The following is a 20,000-nucleotide window of genomic DNA, read 5'->3' as shown; positions in this document are numbered from 1 at the left end:
TCTTCTCACTCCTATAAAGAAAAAAAAATGGCAGATTTTGAGTTGATGAAGTAGTTTTGTTTAATTTGGGTAGTTGCAACATCCAGACCAGGAACAATAGAAAATTGGCAGGTATATCACAAAGGGGTCCAGCGGCCATTCGTTTGGGCTCAAAGCGAGGATAGAGAGAAGCATTATGAACAAGGGTTGTATGAAAGTGTCAAGAAATAGGATTATACACGGGGACAAATTGTAAAAACAAAAATCATGAAGACGTAACAAAACATATTTAAGACGGTTTAGTAAGAATTTCTTCAAATATACATCTTGCAATGGAAAGGAAATGCAAGTGTATGATTAATTAGGGAAAGACAGATTGTCTCAACCCGGTATTTTCTCAGTAGCCTGGTGTTGGCTTAGCGGTTCGCGTGGCTGTCTTGGGATCTTAGGGTCCTGAGTTTGAGCCCCTGTCAGCGGTTGAATTAACACCAGGTGGGGGTTGACTCAACCTGTCATCTTTCCGAGGTCGGCGAAATGAGTACCAGTGTACTGGTAATAGGGGCACAGCACCAGTGGCACAGCTGTGCCCTCAGTCAATGATGCTACCTGTAATATTGTGCTCCATATGAAGGATGAGAAGGAGGATTTGCTCAGCACATCGAATGTAAGCCAACCCTCCATGCTTTGTCTTCTACCCCACCATGCCTTCTTGAGTCTATCTTTCACGCCTGAGAAAGTAGAAAAAGATTTGGTCCAGCGTCTATTCTTAATCGGTGATGGGCCCAGAATGGCATCAATGCCCATGCTGTCCAATTCTACTCTGTTGCTCTTGTTTCTCTTCCATCTACTCTCTTCAGCCTTTCCCTCTTCTTTGGTGACAGCCTGTCTGGGCAGGATCCAAGTTAACATCACTTTCATTGAAAAGAATGGTGCAAAAACAGATCCTCTCAAATGCAGGCCAGGAAGATTGCTTCCAATTATAAGCAAAGTCATGGATTCCATAATTCCTGCCAATGTCGTGTCTGATCTCCGGCCTTCAGTTTGGATTCCGACGGGGTCACTCGACTATGGACATGCTGCTGCTTCTCTATAAACAATGCTTGGTGCCCCTAAATCTGACACAAGATTGTGATCTGCTGAACTACTTGCCAAGATCAATGCCTGCAGCATAAAAGGTCACCTTCATCTGTGGCTTTGTGACTTCAAGTCCCACGGTCCCCTGTTTCCATCGATGAAATCCTCTCCTCTTCTGGTGGAGGCTCGAGTGCCACGAGGCAGTATCTTGGGCCCGATCATGTTCTCATCTCGATACAAGACCTTTCAAGTGCTATGGAAACCCCCTCTTCCGTTTTTGCAGATGACTACACATTGTATCCCATCACAATGTCAGGCAGATAGCGGCCGCATCACTCTCTGCTGCTCAGGAATGTATGAGCTCTAAGGTTGATTATAATTGGACCATCGCTTTAAATCTTGTCAAATTTCACAGTCTCACTCTGTCGCTCCAGAAGGATCATAAAATGAACCCACCTATGCATTCCCAAGGTCAGCGACTGGAAGACGTTTAGCCTCTTGAACTGATCGGCCGAATCATCAGCCATTATTTATTGTCGGCTGACCAAGTGGCAAAGCTGACCTCAAAATCCAACTGCAGACCAAGCCTCCTCTGTCATCGTTCAATACAGTTCCACACTCTTCTCTGGGCTGGTACTCCTGCTTCACATGTCTTTTTTGGATTCTGTGGAATCTAGAGCTTTCAACATGATTAACATCTCCGATGATGAATTGAAGCACAAGGCTTGAAACAGGTTTGTGGCCTCTCATATCTGAGGCCGTTCAATCCCACTCGAACCACCAGAGCATCTAGTTGATGGCACAACCACCCGACTCATTCATCTTCCATCCCTCGTCATTTCACGACTGAGCACTCAAAATCCCGGATCACTTTGAAAGACGGTCTACAGAGATTTCATATCTGGAGTGCATAAGTTTACTTTTGACAGAAAAGCTGAATTGGTCAAATATTTCAAGTGCACATTGAGTGTCCTCGATGAAAGAAGTTGGAGGTCAGCCACTCATCACTTGCCATGCTGTTTATTGCAGTCGCATTGACTTTCAGCAGATGTAATCCATTGTTTACTCGTCCACTCGCTGATGCAGACAGACGTGCACTCGCCCGAATGAAGAAAAGGATCCCATTATATCTCGGTGTTGTTTGATGTGCATTTAACTTCCTCAAAAAATAAACATTGTAATATTGATAAACCTACTTTGTGGACACCACCCTTTCTGTTTCAGCCTGATTTATTTTTTATTTTTATTTTTTAAATTATGCATCACCACTCGGAGGATTCTGTATTGTAATATTCAGGTCTTTCTTTTCCATCCAGAACTTTGCAGTTTGGAATTTCATTTGGGGTGGTGGCTGTGATAATGATCCCCATCCTTATTGTCTGCACCATTGGATGGTTGATGGTGAGTCAGAACAAATTTAATGTGTATGTATGGATAATATCCCATCCAATGTACCAAACTCCGTGACAGAGCGTCAGTGCTGCCGATGCTGTTTCTTGGCATATATCTATATTATAAAGAATGAAAAACGTGGTGAAGCCATGAGTGTAGTCGACTGTAAAGTCCTGTTTGAATGTCAGCTGCACCCTGACTACATCTATTAATTATGTACTATTGGAACATACTTTTTTTTTTAACCTTTCGACCCTTTAAAACTGCTGAGAGCCCTTAGACCTTGGAAGACCGTTTAAGACCCTTTAGATACTGTTAGACATTTACATTCTTTAGACCCCTCTACACCTATAGATGCTCAAAGACACTCCAGAACCTTAAGACCTCAAATACCCTGAAGACCCCTATGACCCATAAACCCCTGACAACTTTAAGACCATTAAGACCCCTAATACCTTTAAGACCCTCAAGGACCCTTAGACATTTAAGACCTGTGAGAACCGTTTCACCCTTGAGAACCCTTAGACCTCTCGGATCATGTAGACCCCATTAGACCCCTTAGAACTATAAGATCCCAACTAGACACTTTAGAACCCTAAGACTTTATGGATGTTGTTACACCCTTAAGAACTCTTAAGACAACCTATAGACCCCCAATACCCTTGAAACCCGTTAGACCCCTTTTACCTTTAAAACCCTTTCAACACTTTAGACATCCTTCGACCTCTTCGCCCTTTCGACCTTCACACCCCTCAAGTCCCTTGACTCCTTTTAGACCACTTAGACCTGAACACCATTTTTACCCCCATCACCCTTCAGACATGTGAGACACCTTTGACCCTTGACCATTTAGAGCTTTAGACTGCTGAGACCTTTGTGGACCCTTTTTAGACACTTTAGATCCCTTTAGGCCCTTTAAACCCTAACTGTACTATTGGAACGTACCCTTTAGACCATCAAGATTCTAGATGGTCTCAAGGGCCATCGTTCGGGGTATTTGAGGTCTAAACAAATGGTTCTACATTCTAGAACCTTTTAGGCTCACACCACGCAAACATCTATATTCTATAGTCTTGTTGCAAAACACAGACTGTACTTTTTTCAGCAAGTTCTGCGCAAACTCTACTCACTCAGAGGGTGGGTACTCTGCGTGCGTGTGTGTGTAAATATATGTATATGTATATCCTAGATCACTGTTATATATTAGCAAAGTATTATGATTTATAAATGTTATATAACAACTCTGGGTGGGTAGAGTTTGCCCTCTACTTACTGAAAAAAGTATAGTCTGTGTTTTGCAAGAAGACCATAGATGATTGCATCCTCAATATATATATATATATATATATATATATATATATATATATATATATATATATATATATATATATATATATATATATATATATATATATATATATATATATATATATATATATATATATAACACCTCCCATGCTCCTCCAGCTGAGACAACTGTGTAAAGCAACCAAGAAGGCCTACACAAGGTGTATATGTATATGTGTAGAAATATATGTATATATATATATATATATATATATATATATATATGTATATATATATATATATATATATATATATATATGCTCTGCTTATTAGACATGAGCTTAGCAGTCAGTATACATCTCTGTGGGATTTTACTGCAGCCAATACTGGGAAGGAAGTTTTATTCTCAATTTTATAGACCAATCCACCCCGGAAAGCAAACATCCAAGGACACGTGTTTCGGGCTTGTTGGCCCTCATCGCTGTGGAGCAGAAGCTCCTCCTTGAAGTGAACTGGTCAAATCCTACAAAACATGAAGTTGCGATCAGTCCCCATTATGAGTCTTCATCAGGGTTGAATCCCATATATTTTATCTCTGGTTGCTAAATCAGACTGATGTACACCAACATGAATTGGGAGTTGATGAAATCCTGAAATATTTCATTTTCCATGCACTTAACAAGCCACAGAAAGTGATCACAATGAATGTCATAGGTTTAGATCATGTCTGGAAACGTTTTGTCCAATTTTGGTAAAGTATTTATTTGTGGGATGTGTTTTGTGACAGACAGGATGTGAAAATCATCATGTGCATCTTGCTTGGCTTCAGTTAGTGTCCAGCGCGGTGGAAAGTCGTCCATGGTTGCGTCTCTCACTCACAATCATCACCATGAGCTGTTGTCTTGTCATGGCAATTATCAACCTGGTAAAGCCGGTTTGTATATCTGGAGAAAAAGGGTTGAAATTGAATGAAAGGACAATTGGGATGGAAGTTGAACAGTCATTGAGCAATACTCATTTCTTTGTTTGTTCGTTTGTTTATATATAGTGTGAGGCATCAATCAATGCAATTAAATGAACAGCATAAACATGTTGATGATGTTAAAATGTGTGATCACGGGTATATGAACTTGTTTCTTCCAGGACGAGGACTTGAAAGTAAACAGAAACTAATTGTAATGTTGTTTATGACAACTCAAGCGTATTAGGAGTCGGTAACACATTGACATGTTAACGTTCCGGCATTCTTCAGCTCCAAGTCTGATACTAACCAAACAGCAGCTTCGATGAGAAAAATTGGACCGTGCGTCCTGAAGCTCACCTGGATCATAAGCAACAGTCACTCCACGCACCCCCCTTCGATCCTGATTATTTATTTTTTTTAATGCTGTAAACAAACTTTGGTACATCAAGGTTGTGGTCAAGTTTCATCAAAACCATGTGTGTAGTTTTGGAGAAGAGAGCAGATACCTATTTTACCCCCATAAACCTCCTTAATGAGCGCAGATTCTGATGTAGTCAATACATCTTCGTTGGGCATCAGATATGAAGCTTGTCACCAAGGTTCATCAAAATCGTGTGTTTGGTTCAAGCGATAATGACTGAAGTGTTTACGGACTCACTCACTCACCTCCAGACACTGCTCAATCACATAAGCTCACCTGACTAAAGTCCAGGTGAGCTAAAAATGAAATTGCATGTAGTAATAAAGATGGTTAGAGTATCTAAACTCGAGAAGGTCTGTCCCGTGTATTTTTTCGATCAATTTTAACTTTTTCACAGCACTCACCGTAAGAGTTTCCTGTTGCCATTAGAAAACGAGAAGGTGTTCAAAAACTTCCTCAACCCGAACAAACGCATGAAACATGGCTGCGCATCTTTTGAACTTCTTCGTGTAATTATTGGCGAAGAAACTGTTACTATAACAGTTCCAACAGGCTATAAACAAGAAAACAGATTTTCACTCTCCCTCATAATAGAATCCATGGTGAAAGTTTCACACTTGACTAAAGATCTACTTTGCATGAAAACACTGCCACAAAATTTCGAAGTGTTGGACAAAACTCATTGATTGCCTTGAAGTTGTTCAATCTGATAAATAATCGTTTCCTATAAAATTTTACACGTGTTTTTTTTTTTTCTCTCTCTATCTCCAAGAAACAGTGAGGCTTATTGAAGAGCAAGGTTAAATTGACAGTGCGATAGCGAGCAACAATTGAGCAGAACAGGCAAAGGAATGAGAGAACAGGAGGAAACGCTGAAATCAGCATGTTCGAGTGTTGCTACTCCCATGAAACCCTAGTGTGCGGGACTGAACGTGCGTTGTTGTGCCCCGTAGCTTTTATGTTTGATTAGCCGATTACAAAAGCTGGGTGTGATCACTCTTCTCAACAATTGCAATGTTGAGTATCTCCAGGTGTACCTATCCATGTCTCTATCTCTATCTCCATTTTGACTCCACCCAGTTCTATAAACTGTCAGCCTTGTGTTACACATGCAGGGTGATCCATTAATGTGTGCACCGTCCATTGGAGATGCGTTAAGCTGGAGGACTTATTTGCCCAAACTAGTTGTTAGTGGAAGTTAAAGATCCATTGGTGTCTTTTGCGAAGAGGAGGCGAGTTATCTCTGCCATCGTGGCCAAATTTCAAAGTCCTGATCAAATCACCTTCAGTCAAATGTCATTTCTGGCAAAAAAAAAAAAAAAAAGAAATGCAAATCACTCTTAGTCAAAAATATTTTGACCCGAGACGTTGGGAAAGTATTGGGTCAAAGACTTTCCACGAAGTTGGGACTAATTTGGGAGTGTTAACGAAGTAGTTGTAGTCGTGGTTTAACAACTTTGAAATTGAAGTGCATTGAATTGAATCTTGAGGCCAGTGGTCCATTTTTTTTTTACCTCCGCCACCAAAGGTGAAGGTGGTTATGTTTTCACCCCTTTTCTGTCTGCTTGTTTGTTTGGTTGTTTGTGTGCCAGATATCTCAAAAAGTTGTGCACAAATCTGGATGAAATTTTGTGGACAGGTTTGACGTGTGACAAGGACGAAGAGATTAGATTTTGGTGAAGATATGAATCCGGATCTGGATAAGGGAATTATTTAATTTTTAAAGTGAATCTTCACCATTGAGAGATAGGGCCATAAACGATATACAGCCTGATATTTCAAAAATGTATTGGGCCTGATATGTTCTCATGGTTCAGGCATTACATCTCAGAGGTATGCACTCCACCGAGTGCCATTGTAGTTATGTTATTTTTTTTTCACTTGCATTTCATTTGCTTCCAACAAAAAAAACATTTCTATCTTTTTCAAACCATTCATCCCTCATTTGAACATTTCAGTTTCTGGATCACTCAGTTGATGAGATGGCTGCCATTGATGAAACAGCACTGCTCACACTGCAATTCTACTTACCGGTATGGCATATGGCTCCTCAAAACTAATCCTTGACCTAATTCTTATGTGCACCATGAACTTTTACCCCATTCCTCCCCTGGCTCCAAAATTGATTGGTTTCTGTGCAACTTTTTGTTGAGAAATGCTCATCATTTTTACTGCATGCTTTAAAATTCCATCTGTAATTGATAAGTACGTGTTTAGAAGGAAAAGATCCTGGTCGACATAATCGGTAAACGATCGCAATCATTGCACTTTGAATGCTTTGGGGTCTTCTTCTATTGTATACAGCACATGGCTGTGAGTAGTAGCATTGGCTGAGGGAGGCATGGTTGTGCCGCTGATGCATTGCCCCCTGTAGGTTAGGGCAGGAATTTGGAATTTGTCCAGGATGCCGGCGATAGCTCGCCTAAGTGCTTCACAAAGGAATACCATGCGATCGTTAACGTCTACCGACTCAATGCTGACAAACAGGACGCCCAGTTTAACATCCAACTGAGGGACGGCATACATATCCATGCCTTTCCCTGTCTGCGAGACACCAGGATGACAGTTTGTAGCGAGGTGACAGATGACATTCGACCCAAGACGAGACAGCTCAGAGGCAAGGGTGCATACTTGTAGGCTATTCTGCCATCTGGGTATTCTTTCTGGGGTCCTGGAACAAACTTGGAGAGCAGATTCGATGAAGATGGAAACCCTAAACCTTGGAGCCAACCTAAATACGAGGTTGCTGAAGTTTTATGAAACACGATGTTGAATATGGTAATAGTAGGATGCTGGATGGAAAGGAAGAAGCTGATAGAGAAATGCTGAATAATTTATCCCTTAATAAGAAATCCAACATTCAGAGAAAAGGTGGAAAAGTTTATTGTAAAGAAAGTGCTAAATGATAAGTGCCAAATTAAGACTTGGGTTTTTGGAATCCCACAAAAAAAAACGTTCAAGCTCTGATGATGTCATTGATGTTAACACTGAGGAGCAAACAAAAATATACTTAGCTGATGATTTATATAAACCAATCTTCACAAAGTTTGAAAGTAGGAACATTTATTCCAAAACGGTTGATGGATCATTGTCAAGCTTTGAACCTTTAAAATTGACACAGGTAATTGACCTTTAAAATGGTGGAGGATACAAGTTTGATGAAACCGTTATTGAGTTAGAGCACTGGATGTGCATGGGTTGTTCCTTTGGAAAAAAAAATGAGTTTCTGGCTTTGGGTTTCTTTTATTCAGGGTATTGTAAACCATTACAACAACACAGTCCCTTGTTCAACAAAGGCAAAACCATCAGAAATTTTAAAATGACTGCATGCACATTTGGATCTTCACCAAAATCGAATGAATTCGTCCTTGTCAACAACCCAATCTGTGCACCAAGTTTCATCCAAATCCATCCTTTTAAAAATTTATTTATTTATTTTTGAGATATTGTGCTGTGTCATTTTTGGTAACATTTTCCATATAAGAGTAATTGCATCTCTTCTACTGGAATTGTAGACGACATCACCTGCAAACCAAGCCTCAAGGGTGTCAAGAAGCGTGTAAAAAATATTAATAAATACAAGGCATAAGAAGGTGAAATTTGCTGCACATGTGTAATGAGCACAGAGTAAAACGAGTGTTAATTTATGCCTGCAAGATACCTAATAAATGAAGAAGATAGAAGCACACTCGACACGAGGCCGAGGCTTCAGACTTTGGCATGCTCATGAGGGAGGTAGATAGGTATGGGAGTATGCACCGAAGCAGCGCGTCACTGCATCCACTTTCCGCCAGTACTCCAGGGGGCTCCATCTGGCCATACCCCAGGTAGACGCCTGGCCCATCCCCATCTCCTTGAGATGCCGATCAACCTGCTGCAGCCACGAGGCGCGTGGTCGGCCCGTAGGCCTCCTCCACTCACAAGGCTCCCTTGATGAGAGAATCTGGTGAGCAGGATCAGCATCAGGAAAATGAGCCTCATGTCCATACAGCCGCAGCTGATGCTCACAGATTACACAGGTAACAAATGTCATCTGAGTCTCTCTCAACAACCACTCGTTGGACACAAAGTCCAACCAGTAATAGCCAAGGATTCTCCGAAGAGATGTGGTACCAAATGAGTTAAGTCTCTGTCTCAGATCCCTGGTCAGGGTGCAAGTCTCACATCCATAGAGCAAGACTGGAAACACCAAGGACCTGAAGACTCGGACTTTTGTCCTTCTGCACAGGTACCGGCAGCGCCATACCCCATGATCCAGTGAATCCATGACTCCCCAGGCCCAACCCAAACATCTATTGACCTCTGGCTCACAGCCAGCGGAGACGTGAATACCATTGCCAAGGTAAGTGAATCTCTTCGCGATCTCAACATCCTCACCACAAACAGGTACAAACAAAATAGCAGTATCCAAGATGTCATTGAAAGCATGGATCTGAGTTTTGACCCAAGAAACACGTAATCCCAGCAGCTCCGACTCCTCATTCAGCACCTTGCGGGGCCCCAAAAGGATATCTGGAGTCTCCACAAAGATGATTGCATCATCTGCAAAATCAAGGTCAGAGATCTTGACATTACCAAATGATACACCGCAGCTTGATCTCTCCGGCATACTCCCCAGAATCCAGTCCATACAATCGCTGAAATGTGTGGGGGCCAGTACACACACCTGATGAACTCCATTAACAACTGGAAATAAGTCAGAGATGGAACCACCACATCTCACAGCACTCTCAGTAACAGAGTATAGTTCAGATATCAGATTGATCAGTTTTCTTGGCACCCCATAAAGACCGAGAATCCTCCAGAGGGCATCCTGATTCACTGAATCAAATGCTTTGCAGAGATTAACATAGTCTGCAAGCAGCCCCTGCTGAAGCTCTGTTCTGCGTTCCGTGAGGACCCGAAGAGCAAGAATACGGTCACGCGCTGACTTCTTTTGTGTAAAGTCTGACTGCTCTGGATGCTGGTGCTCAAGCAGACGGTGGCAAACCCTATCAAGAATTATGCGAGCAAAGACCTTTCCCGGCACTGAGAGCAGCGTCACACCTCCGTAGTTGATGCAGTCCTGGCGATCACCCTTCCCTTTCTGGAGAAGGACAACAAGGCCCCTCTTCCATTCCGTTGGGATGATGCCTGTGTTCCAAACAGAGCACACAAATGCATGCAACAACATGAGTGCAGTATTTTCACCAACCTTGAGAAGTTCAGCATGGATCTCACAGATCCCAGGAACTTTACCCCATTTCAAGCAGTTCACCGCAGCCCGTGTTTCCACAAACGAAGGGAGATCACAGATGATTGGAGGATCAGCAATGGGGACTGAAACACCCCCAACATCCAACTGAACAGCTGGTGGATCAGCTTGGTACAACCGCTCAAAGTGACCGGCCCAGCGGGCCTTCACTTCGGTCTCCTCTGGCAAGAGCCCACCACCCTCTGCTCTAACTGCAGTACACCGAGGGATGGGCTTGGAGGAACGCAATGAACAAATTCCCCTGTAAGAAGGACGAGAATCACTTGACCACACGTGCTGGTCTACCCCCTCACAGATTCCTCACACCTAGGCCTCCTTGTCCACCCTTAGTGCACATACACTTTTATGCCTCAGCTCCCTGAACAGCTCATTGCTGCCTTTCAGCCTGGCCCTGAAACTCTGGTAAATGGTATCCAGTGTCCCTTGAGAGACAAAATTATTCTTCACCCGATGGTGATTTCCAAGTCATCCACCGCAACATCAAGGATGGTGGTCTTGAAGGTATTCCACAACTCATCAGGAATCCCCAAGGCACCCAGACCCCCCCCCCCCAAATCCCCACTCAGCCTGTTCGCAAACTCCTCAGCTACCCTCTCATCCTTGAGCTTGCCAACATCTAGCCTTGGCTGGGATGGTACCATTCTCATGGATTTAAGCTTCAACTTTGGAATTGTTACAACCGTCCTGTGGTTGTTAATGAGGAACTGAGCACTCCGGTAGACCCTGCAGTTCTGGAACATCCTCCAGCATCCATCAATGAGCACATGATCAATCTCCTTTTCCACATCACCAGCGTCGGAATTCCATGCCCAGCGAGGAGCCTTTGGAATGTGGATGCTGAAATCATGAACCAGCCACCCTAAGTCCATGACTTCTTGCAAAGTCAAGGAACTTAGTGCGAATCTGGTTCACAGTTCAACACCCATGGGGACAAACACATGCTACATAACAATCCCTATCAGTTCCAGTCGATGCACTGAAATCCGTGAAGATGAGAAGTGTATCTCGTCTGGGGCACTGATCAACCACAGACTCGAGCATGGCATAACATGTGTCCTTCAGGGTGAGATCACTCACCTCAGTCAGAGCAGATACAAAGACCAGGGAAATGACACCCAAGGAGTGACAATCCATCTTCTCCTAATACGCTCGTTGACCGGTGTTACCTCAATTATCATGGGAGCCAGCTTGTTGGACACAACTACAGCAACTCCTTGGGCATGGTAACCATCAGAGTGACCAGACCAATAGTAGGTGTACCCACCCGCCGTGATCTCGCCACGATGCAGTCTCCGAACCTCAGAGGGTGCTGCAATACTGATGTCCAAACGCTTGAGCTCAGATGATAACAGAGACAGGTGATCATCGTCTCTTAGGGATAGGACATTCCAGGTACACACCCGAAGGGACCGCCTCAGGTTAACCCGAGGAGATCGCCGTCTGGTGGACGACACCTCAGCACCACTCCGACACACACCACCGCAATCTGACCCAGAAAGTTTACCCCATGCTTTTCCTCCTTTCAAAGAATGGGGGTCCCGAAGGTTTTGCCCCAATCCCTTCATCCGGTGAGCTGCCCTGCAAAGGACGTCGGCACAGGTACTCCCACGAAGTGAGTTTTCAGTTTTCTTTGTGTTTATGAGTTTTGCGGATTGAAGGGTTTTACAGTGGCTGGAGTTCAAATGCTGCCACCAACCTCCTTAAAAAAAAAAGTCACCCAACTGCAGGAGGACGTCCGCAGACACAGTTGGGCACTAAATGTGGATGGCCGTTGGCTCACAAGGAGCTCCTTCGCCCTTTGAGAGGTTTTGTTTTTATTCCTGCTGGGTGTCCATATGGTTCAGGACGATTAGGAAACCTGGTGGGGGAGACGGTTTGGTCACCGACAACCCGACCATGAAACAGGTTAGTACAGGTTTACACGGTACCTGCAGCAAGTCACTGATCTAATCTGGCCTGACCTGACAGTAATACTCACGAAACTGTGCTGTCAAAATGAAACGTCCCAGCAGATAAAGAAAGTAGGGTCATATTTGTTCATGTAGTGTTCTGAAATAATGTTTTTCTTCTTGCTACGGAACATCATATCTTCCAGGTTAATAAAATAACTCCAACCCATCATTTTGATGTCCTTTTATACTAGTTTAATGGTAATGAGCAATAAGGAGTTAGTTTGCTGAAATATACTAAAAAAAAATCCTGAAAACGGAAGTGGGTTGGGTATGGGTGAACATGAGTTTGAGAATTGTTGATATAATGGATGACAATAATGATTTGAGAAAAAAAAATTTGAATCATTAATCTAGTGAGAAGATAATAAAATGGTATAATAATGATGGTGCTGCAATACTTTTAGGTTAAGCAAAGCGATTAGTAGAGCTTGACCAAATACCAAGCAAAGCGAGGGACGTGTCCCAAAACTGTCATTATTATACGAATGGTACCCCAGTTCATGACAGCCGGCAGATATGACTGACCTACAAACTGTTGCCCATTTTGAGATATTAAGCAGGGAGGATTGCCATGGTAATATGGCCAAAATATCTACATAACTTGGAATTCCTCAAGACAACATTTTCCTCCTAACACATGAACACTTTGGTATGTGCTGGCTCTCAGAAAGATGAATCCCTGAAACTTCAGTATTTCGGATTGACAGATATGACTTGCAAAATGTCACGAGCTTCTTCAACTGTTTTAGATCTTTGAACCTTGATCGCTGTAGAATTAAAATAAAATTGCCACTTCAGAAAACTTTATTGATCATCAGGTAACTGGTAATGAGGCATGGCTTCACCAAACGAAATTAGAAGCATAAAGATTTTCTGCAACACAAAAACTTTTACACCCACCCACAGTGGGTAAAAAAAAAATCTTGGTTTTTATTTTGTTGTGGGATGCCAAGGAAACCTTTCTCATTGATGCTGAACCTCATACACATCTACAAGCATGTACAGGGGAATATTACACCAGCTTCCTGAAAATAATTGGCTTATAGTGAAGCATAAATACCGAGAGATGTTGACTAAACGTGAGTTCCTCTTCAATGACAACGTGCCTCATACCCAATGTTAGTGAGATCCATAATTATATGACACAGTATGACTTCTATAGTAATGTGTAAAACAATAAACATTGTCATATAAAGGAATGGGCTATAACAAACGTACATGTTCGTTGATTGTGAGCAAAAATTAAAAAAAAAAAAAAAACGGTTTGAGGGTGCAAACGATAATAAGAGATATTTGAATGACAAATTGTCTGCTGGTAAGAAATCAAGATAGTGAAGCAATATGTAAATCTGTCTATTCTGTCTTTACAGTATTACCTGTACAGTTGTGTGCTGGCACTGGTTTCTCTTTCGGTGTTCTTTCGAGTGAATTATGAACTCAAGGTCCTCATGATGCTCATAGCTGTTGTGGTTTACAATGTAATCCTTCTGAAAATATGCGGCCACTACTTCCGCAGCTACAGTATGGATAGCAATTCAACGAATCTCAGGTATGTCCACTTTTACACATTTAGCTGCATACCTGATTGATTTTGTGATATTCCAATGCGTATATTAATGTATGCCCATAGTTACACAATTGATGTTCCGTGTCACTTACAAGCTCACAAAATCCAAGAGCGACATCTTCGACATAATTCTTAGAGAGCTTCAAGCTCCCATTTAGCCAGTTACCCCACTCACTGAGCTGTAGTCTGTCTATAACACAACTTGACTAATCCTCTCGCAGTCAAAGAAGGACATCTCAATGTCAAGGTTCAGGGAGATCAGGCAGAAAAAGTTCTTAGCTTTAATCCCAGAACCCCCACCAAAAAAATGTTCTTCCAAAAATCTCACTCGCTAGGAACAGTGGACTCACCCACAAACTAAAATCCAATACGAATATAATTGTGGCCCGCTTTATTCGCAACAAACAGTGATGTTTGAAGGGAAGAGGGTGGGAGATCAATATGCTATCCCATATCTTGAGGGCAATCCACTCTGTTATTATGACAGCCAGGAAGTCAGAAATGCTTCCATGGATTGATTTCTTTCCCACAAGGGATGGTTCACAGACTTCAACTGAGCTGGGAAGCATATTTAAGTTTTGCTTGTATCAATGCATTCACCAGCACCACAATATGAATCGAAAAGTAATAAGTCGATCCATATTAAATGGCTTTATAAACTAAATGAATGCATCTCATCAATGTGGTCTTAGCATGTAAAATAAAGAATTGAGCTATTCATTATCACATATACTGACCTTATTTCTGTTTATTTAAAAAAAAATATTGATATCGCCACTTTTTTGACCATCTTTTTCATTTTACTGAATGGTATCTTTCTTCTCTCCTTCTTTCTTCTATTCTTCTCTTCTCTTCTAATAATTATAGATCTTGCATTTTCTATCTGTGGGTAACACCAATCGCACAAAAACTACTGAGCCAATTGCCACCAAACTTGGCATATGGACCAAGTTTGACGTCATGGTGAACATGAGCTACTTGGTTTCATCTTTAGTCGTGGTGGTTCGGGAGGGAAGGGCAACAAAAATTCTCTATAAAGGTGTATCGTGTGGTGCCACCCGCTGGTGGTGGCAGAGGGTACTTATTACAAGTCAGCTGCGGAGATAACTTGCATTTTTACACTGCACACATCCCCAGAGTGGGAAGCCCCAAAACCAACCTTCACTAATCCCATTTGCTGCCAACCTCCTCGAACTGGGGTGGTGTGTAAGTAATGAGGCACGTTATCACCAATCACGCCAAATCTACTGGGACATTTGCCACCAAACGTGACACATGGACCAAGTTTGACCTCATGGTGAACAAGGGAAACTTTGTTTCATTATAAAATTTAAGGATTTTTTTTTGTTTTGAATCTTTTTAATAACAATTACAAATGAATTTGTACAAAAATAAAGTTTGTATTATGATTGGTGTAAATCATGACAACACAGCAAATATGTAACGTCAATCTCTATAACAACGCGTGCAGAGGCGAGCGTAGCTAGCTGATCCATGCTAGTATTAAATATATTACATCATTGTTCCTGTATTTTGATAATGTTTATAATATCTCGAGAGATTCAAAATTTTATCTCCCAGTGCCTCTTTACATGAACCAATTTTTGAGCATTGTTGTTGGTTCCAATATTAAAGCTGACTCTGCTCATTGTAGTAAATATCATGTGATTTATAACTTCATCGTTATAACTTTCTTTGGTGATTGCGTGTGCTTTCCAGTGTTGGTATCTTGAAGGACATCCAGTTAATGGGATCAATTTGGCTTATAGTGTTCTGCCTCACTCTTCTTCTGCTCGTACATCAGGTACGTCAGTGGTCGTTGCATTAAAATGTGTTTTTTTGATGTATGAATGAGAAGACTTCTTAAGTATTATGCCAAATGGGACAGAGGAATTCCATATGAAGGAGTTATAATATTTATGTGGAGGTATATTCATAATAACATGCAGCAATGAAATCATTTTTACAGGGAGGGAAGGGGTTTAAAGATGTTAAAAATGCCCCAAGAAAAGAAAATGTTAAATGTGTCACCTCATTGTAGTAGACAGTTGACGATGTGGATAGTTACTCATTGTGTTGAACCTCTCAATTAAGAAGCGTGTGTCCGATGCTCGCAATTCATCTTTACCAAGTTTGAGCTTTGTGGCTCAGTTTTCTCTCTGCCAGATGATTTTTATTTTTATTTTTAATTAGAGTTGCATCGTACAGTGATCAATGATGCCACTTCACTTCAGCCAAGCATCTATTGGTTCAACAGATGGACATTTAAAGAAATAGTGCTAACGACATCTGTAGAGCTGCATCAGTTTTTTTCCTCATATCAAAGATCGACACAAACCATGATATAAATAAGAAGGGCAGTCGGTGGAGTGCAAACCGCTGCCACGTAATGTCTGATCCAGTAGAACATATCGGGCCCAATACATTTTGGAAATATTGTGCTACATATCGCTTTTGGCCCAATCACTCAATGGGGAAGAATCACTTTAAAAAATAAATAACTCTCGTGTCCAGATCCGGATTCGGATCTTCACCAAAATCGAATCAATTCGTCATTGTCACACACACAACCCGTCCACCAAGTTTTGTCTGAATCCGTCCACAACTTTTTGAAATATTGTGATATATATATATATATATATATATATATATATATATATATATATATATATATATATATATATATATATATCAGTTTAGCCCTATCCTTTCAATGGTGAAGAATGACTTAAAAATTATCGGATCAGGATTCAGATTTTCACCAAAAATTAATCAATTTTTGGTCGGTACACACCGAACATGAACACCAATTTTCGCCAAAATCCATCCACAACTTTTTGAGATATCGTGCTATATATCATTTTTGGCCCAATCTCTCAATGGTGAAGAATCACTGAAAAAATTCTAGTACACAGATCTGGGTTCAGGTCTTCACCGAAATTGAATCAGTTCGTCCACGTCACACACCCAACCTGTCCACCAAGTTTCATCTGAATCCAACTTCAACATTTTGAGATATCCTGCACACAAACAAACAAGCAGATCGACGGATGAAAACATAACCTCCTTCCACCTTCGGTGGCTGAGGTCATGAGTATTAGAAATATACAAACTTAAAATACACACAACTCATTGAAATCGTTGCTGTATTGTTGTATTAGAATTGTGAAATGATCACTAAATTACGCAGCATGTCTCATGTACTTGCTTTTCTGTTAAAATGGCATGTCCAAGCAAAATAGCATTCTTTATTGCAGAACAAGTTGTATATTACAGGTTAATCTTAATTCTAGCTCGGAAATGAGCTTAAATACACACAACTCATTGAAATCGAAGTAACACTTTATTTGAATCACAAAATGATCACCAACACGGTGATTTTTTTTTGGATACGTGATTGAGACGCTTGGGAATCAGGGACGTCCTATGGGAGGAAGGATTCTGTTAAACAGATGATGTCCGGTGTATCAGCTGTGGCCTGGATTAAGAGATCTGTCAGGTTGGAGCGGAAGCCTTGAATGCTTGAGGTTGACACAGTGAGGGTCCACACAAAAAGCTTTTCAAGGAAGAAGTGTTTCCTTCAATGAAGATTAAGCTTGGAGACATTGAGAAAAGGGAGACATAGAGAATGAAGTACAGGAAGTACAAATAGAAGGCTGAATGTGATTGTGTTTTGGAGCGAAAAACAAATTAATTTTATTTCATTTTTTTTTTTTAAATTGAGGAGAGGGGATAGGATAAAGTTGAACAGGCAGAAAGGACAGAACTTCAAGGAAAAAAACAAAAACAAAAAAAAAACACAAGAATCAACCTCAAAAGTGAGACAGATGTTGCTCACTGACTATCCGAGGAGTAGGTCTGAGCTACATGAAAACGCATTTGAAAATACAGCACAAGGTACGATTTAACACGGGAAATTGTACGAAAACACAAACGTGGGAGTAGCGAGCCCAGAAATTCAGCTTCTTCATGGGAGATTCAAATGATTTTGAAGGCCTTGGTTTCCATGACCAAGAAATGGAAGGTGTGAGGAATGGGTGCCAGCACGAAGGGGACAGCCTTTTGGTTGTAATGTGTGCAATGTTTTGTCTTTTACTGTTCTGAAATCACCGATGATGATGTATTTATGATGGGTCTTTAGATATGAAATGTTCACCACAATTGGTTGATGGGTACTTTTCAACCATTCCATTACGTCTTTAGATTGCACTGTTTTTTATTTGTTTTTTTTTAAATAGTTGAACATTTCATTCCCCCCCCCCCCCATTTTTTGCACTTCACAATGTGTGCACAACCCCTCCTAGGTTTTATTTTGCTACCGTGGTTTTTGAAGTTAACTTCAAATTTCCTTCTGTTGTATTTTGTCAATATTGATAATTTACACACACACACACACACACACACACACACACACACACACACACACACACACACACACACACACACACACACACACTTATACACATGGAGCCACGCACACACACTTATACACACACACACACACACACACACACACACACGCACACTTATGCACATGGACCCACGCACACACACACACACTTATCCCCATGGAGCCACGCGCGCACACACACACACACACACACACACACACACACACACACACACACACACACACACACACACACACACACACACACACAATTATACACATGGAGCCATGCACACACACTTGTACACATGGACCACGCACACACAAACACACACACACACACACACGTATACACATGGAGCCACGCACACACACACACACACACACACACACACACACACACACACACTTATACACATGGAGCCACGCACACACACACACACACACACACACACACACACACACACACACACACACACACACACACACACACACAGACACACACACAGACATACACACACACACACACTTATACACATAGAGCCACACACACACACACTGATACACATAGAGTCACACACACACACACACACACACTTATACACACACACACACACACACACACACACACACACACACACACACACACACACAAACACACTTATACACATGGAGCCATGCACACACACACACACTTATACACATGGAGCCACGCATATACATACAGATATCTTATTATAATGGAGTAAATGTATATGCTTATATATATATATATTGTTGTGGTTGACGAAATTCACAAACCACCATTCAGGTCCCTTAGGTGAGATATCTCTGTAAGTATATGTGTAGTTAGTCCAAACCCGTTGTCTAGAGGGAATAAATGTCATTCATGCGGGCTGCGACTCTTCAGGATAGCCGTTTTTCTTTTACTATCTTTATTTTGGACCAGCCGCCATTATTACCACCACCAACCACGTCTCAACAGCCATCACAACAACAACCACCAACCACAACGCCGCTTCACAATAACAACCACCAACCACAACGCCGCTTCACAACAACAACCACCAACCACAACGCCGCTTCACCACAACCGCCACGACCTTTACCGTCACAACTCGCCACCATCTCATCCACACCATCTCGCGCCGATGCTGGACTCGTGCGGGGCGCGCACCGAGCAGCGTGTTCAAAAACATCACGGACTTTCCGCAGAAAACGGATCAAAAACGACTCACGCCCACTTTTGTTCCGTCCAATCGGCGAGCTGGGGCGAATTGGCCCCGCCTCCAGGGCGTTGAAGTGAGGACGCTATTTGCAAATTCATGGATCAAAAAGCATTCACGCCCACTTTTCCTCGGGCCAATGGGGAGCCAGTTAGAGAGGTGAAGGGTCGGAGGCAGAGGGTCAAGGGTGAAAGAGCGAAGCCACGGGGCTTATAAAAACGGCTGCGTTCGTCAGTCAAAGTCAGTTCAGTTGGAAGTGGAGTGTGCGGAGTTCAAGAGAGTCGGCGGTGGAGCTGGAAAGAAGTGGTACTAGTCAGAGTGAAGAGGACGGAGCTGTGGAGAGGTGACGGCGGCGAAGGCGGACGAGGGGGTGCTCGCGTCGGTGCCGGGAGCTGCACAGGGAGAGGCCAGCAACGCGCCCAAGGTCGAGGAGGAGACGCTCTCCGCGGGACCCGAGACAGGGTGAAAATCCTCCTTCCCCCGAGCATCAGCAA

General features: G+C 42.1%; 1 protein-coding gene across 9 annotated transcripts in view; it reads left to right on the top strand.

Annotated features, from left to right (window-relative positions):
* LOC147016535 (adenylate cyclase type 2-like) overlaps window positions 1-20,000 on the top strand; it is a 148,267-nt gene that overhangs the window by 99,686 nt on the left and 28,581 nt on the right. For all 9 annotated transcript variants that reach the window (XM_085845270.1, XM_085845269.1, XM_085845272.1 and 6 more), the window contains 5 exons: window positions 2,370-2,454; window positions 4,520-4,657; window positions 7,076-7,150; window positions 13,694-13,872; window positions 15,610-15,694. In XM_085845270.1, the coding sequence (XP_085701396.1) occupies window positions 2,370-2,454; window positions 4,520-4,657; window positions 7,076-7,150; window positions 13,694-13,872; window positions 15,610-15,694 (562 nt within the window). The remainder of the gene's footprint in view (window positions 1-2,369; window positions 2,455-4,519; window positions 4,658-7,075; window positions 7,151-13,693; window positions 13,873-15,609; window positions 15,695-20,000) is intronic.

This window comes from Eptatretus burgeri, chromosome 11, assembly GCF_056783735.1.
Source record: "Eptatretus burgeri isolate ZD-2024b chromosome 11, Ebu_testis_v1, whole genome shotgun sequence".
NCBI classification, from domain to species: Eukaryota; Metazoa; Chordata; class Myxini; order Myxiniformes; family Myxinidae; genus Eptatretus; species Eptatretus burgeri.
This window is presented reverse-complemented; position numbering and strand designations above follow the sequence as displayed.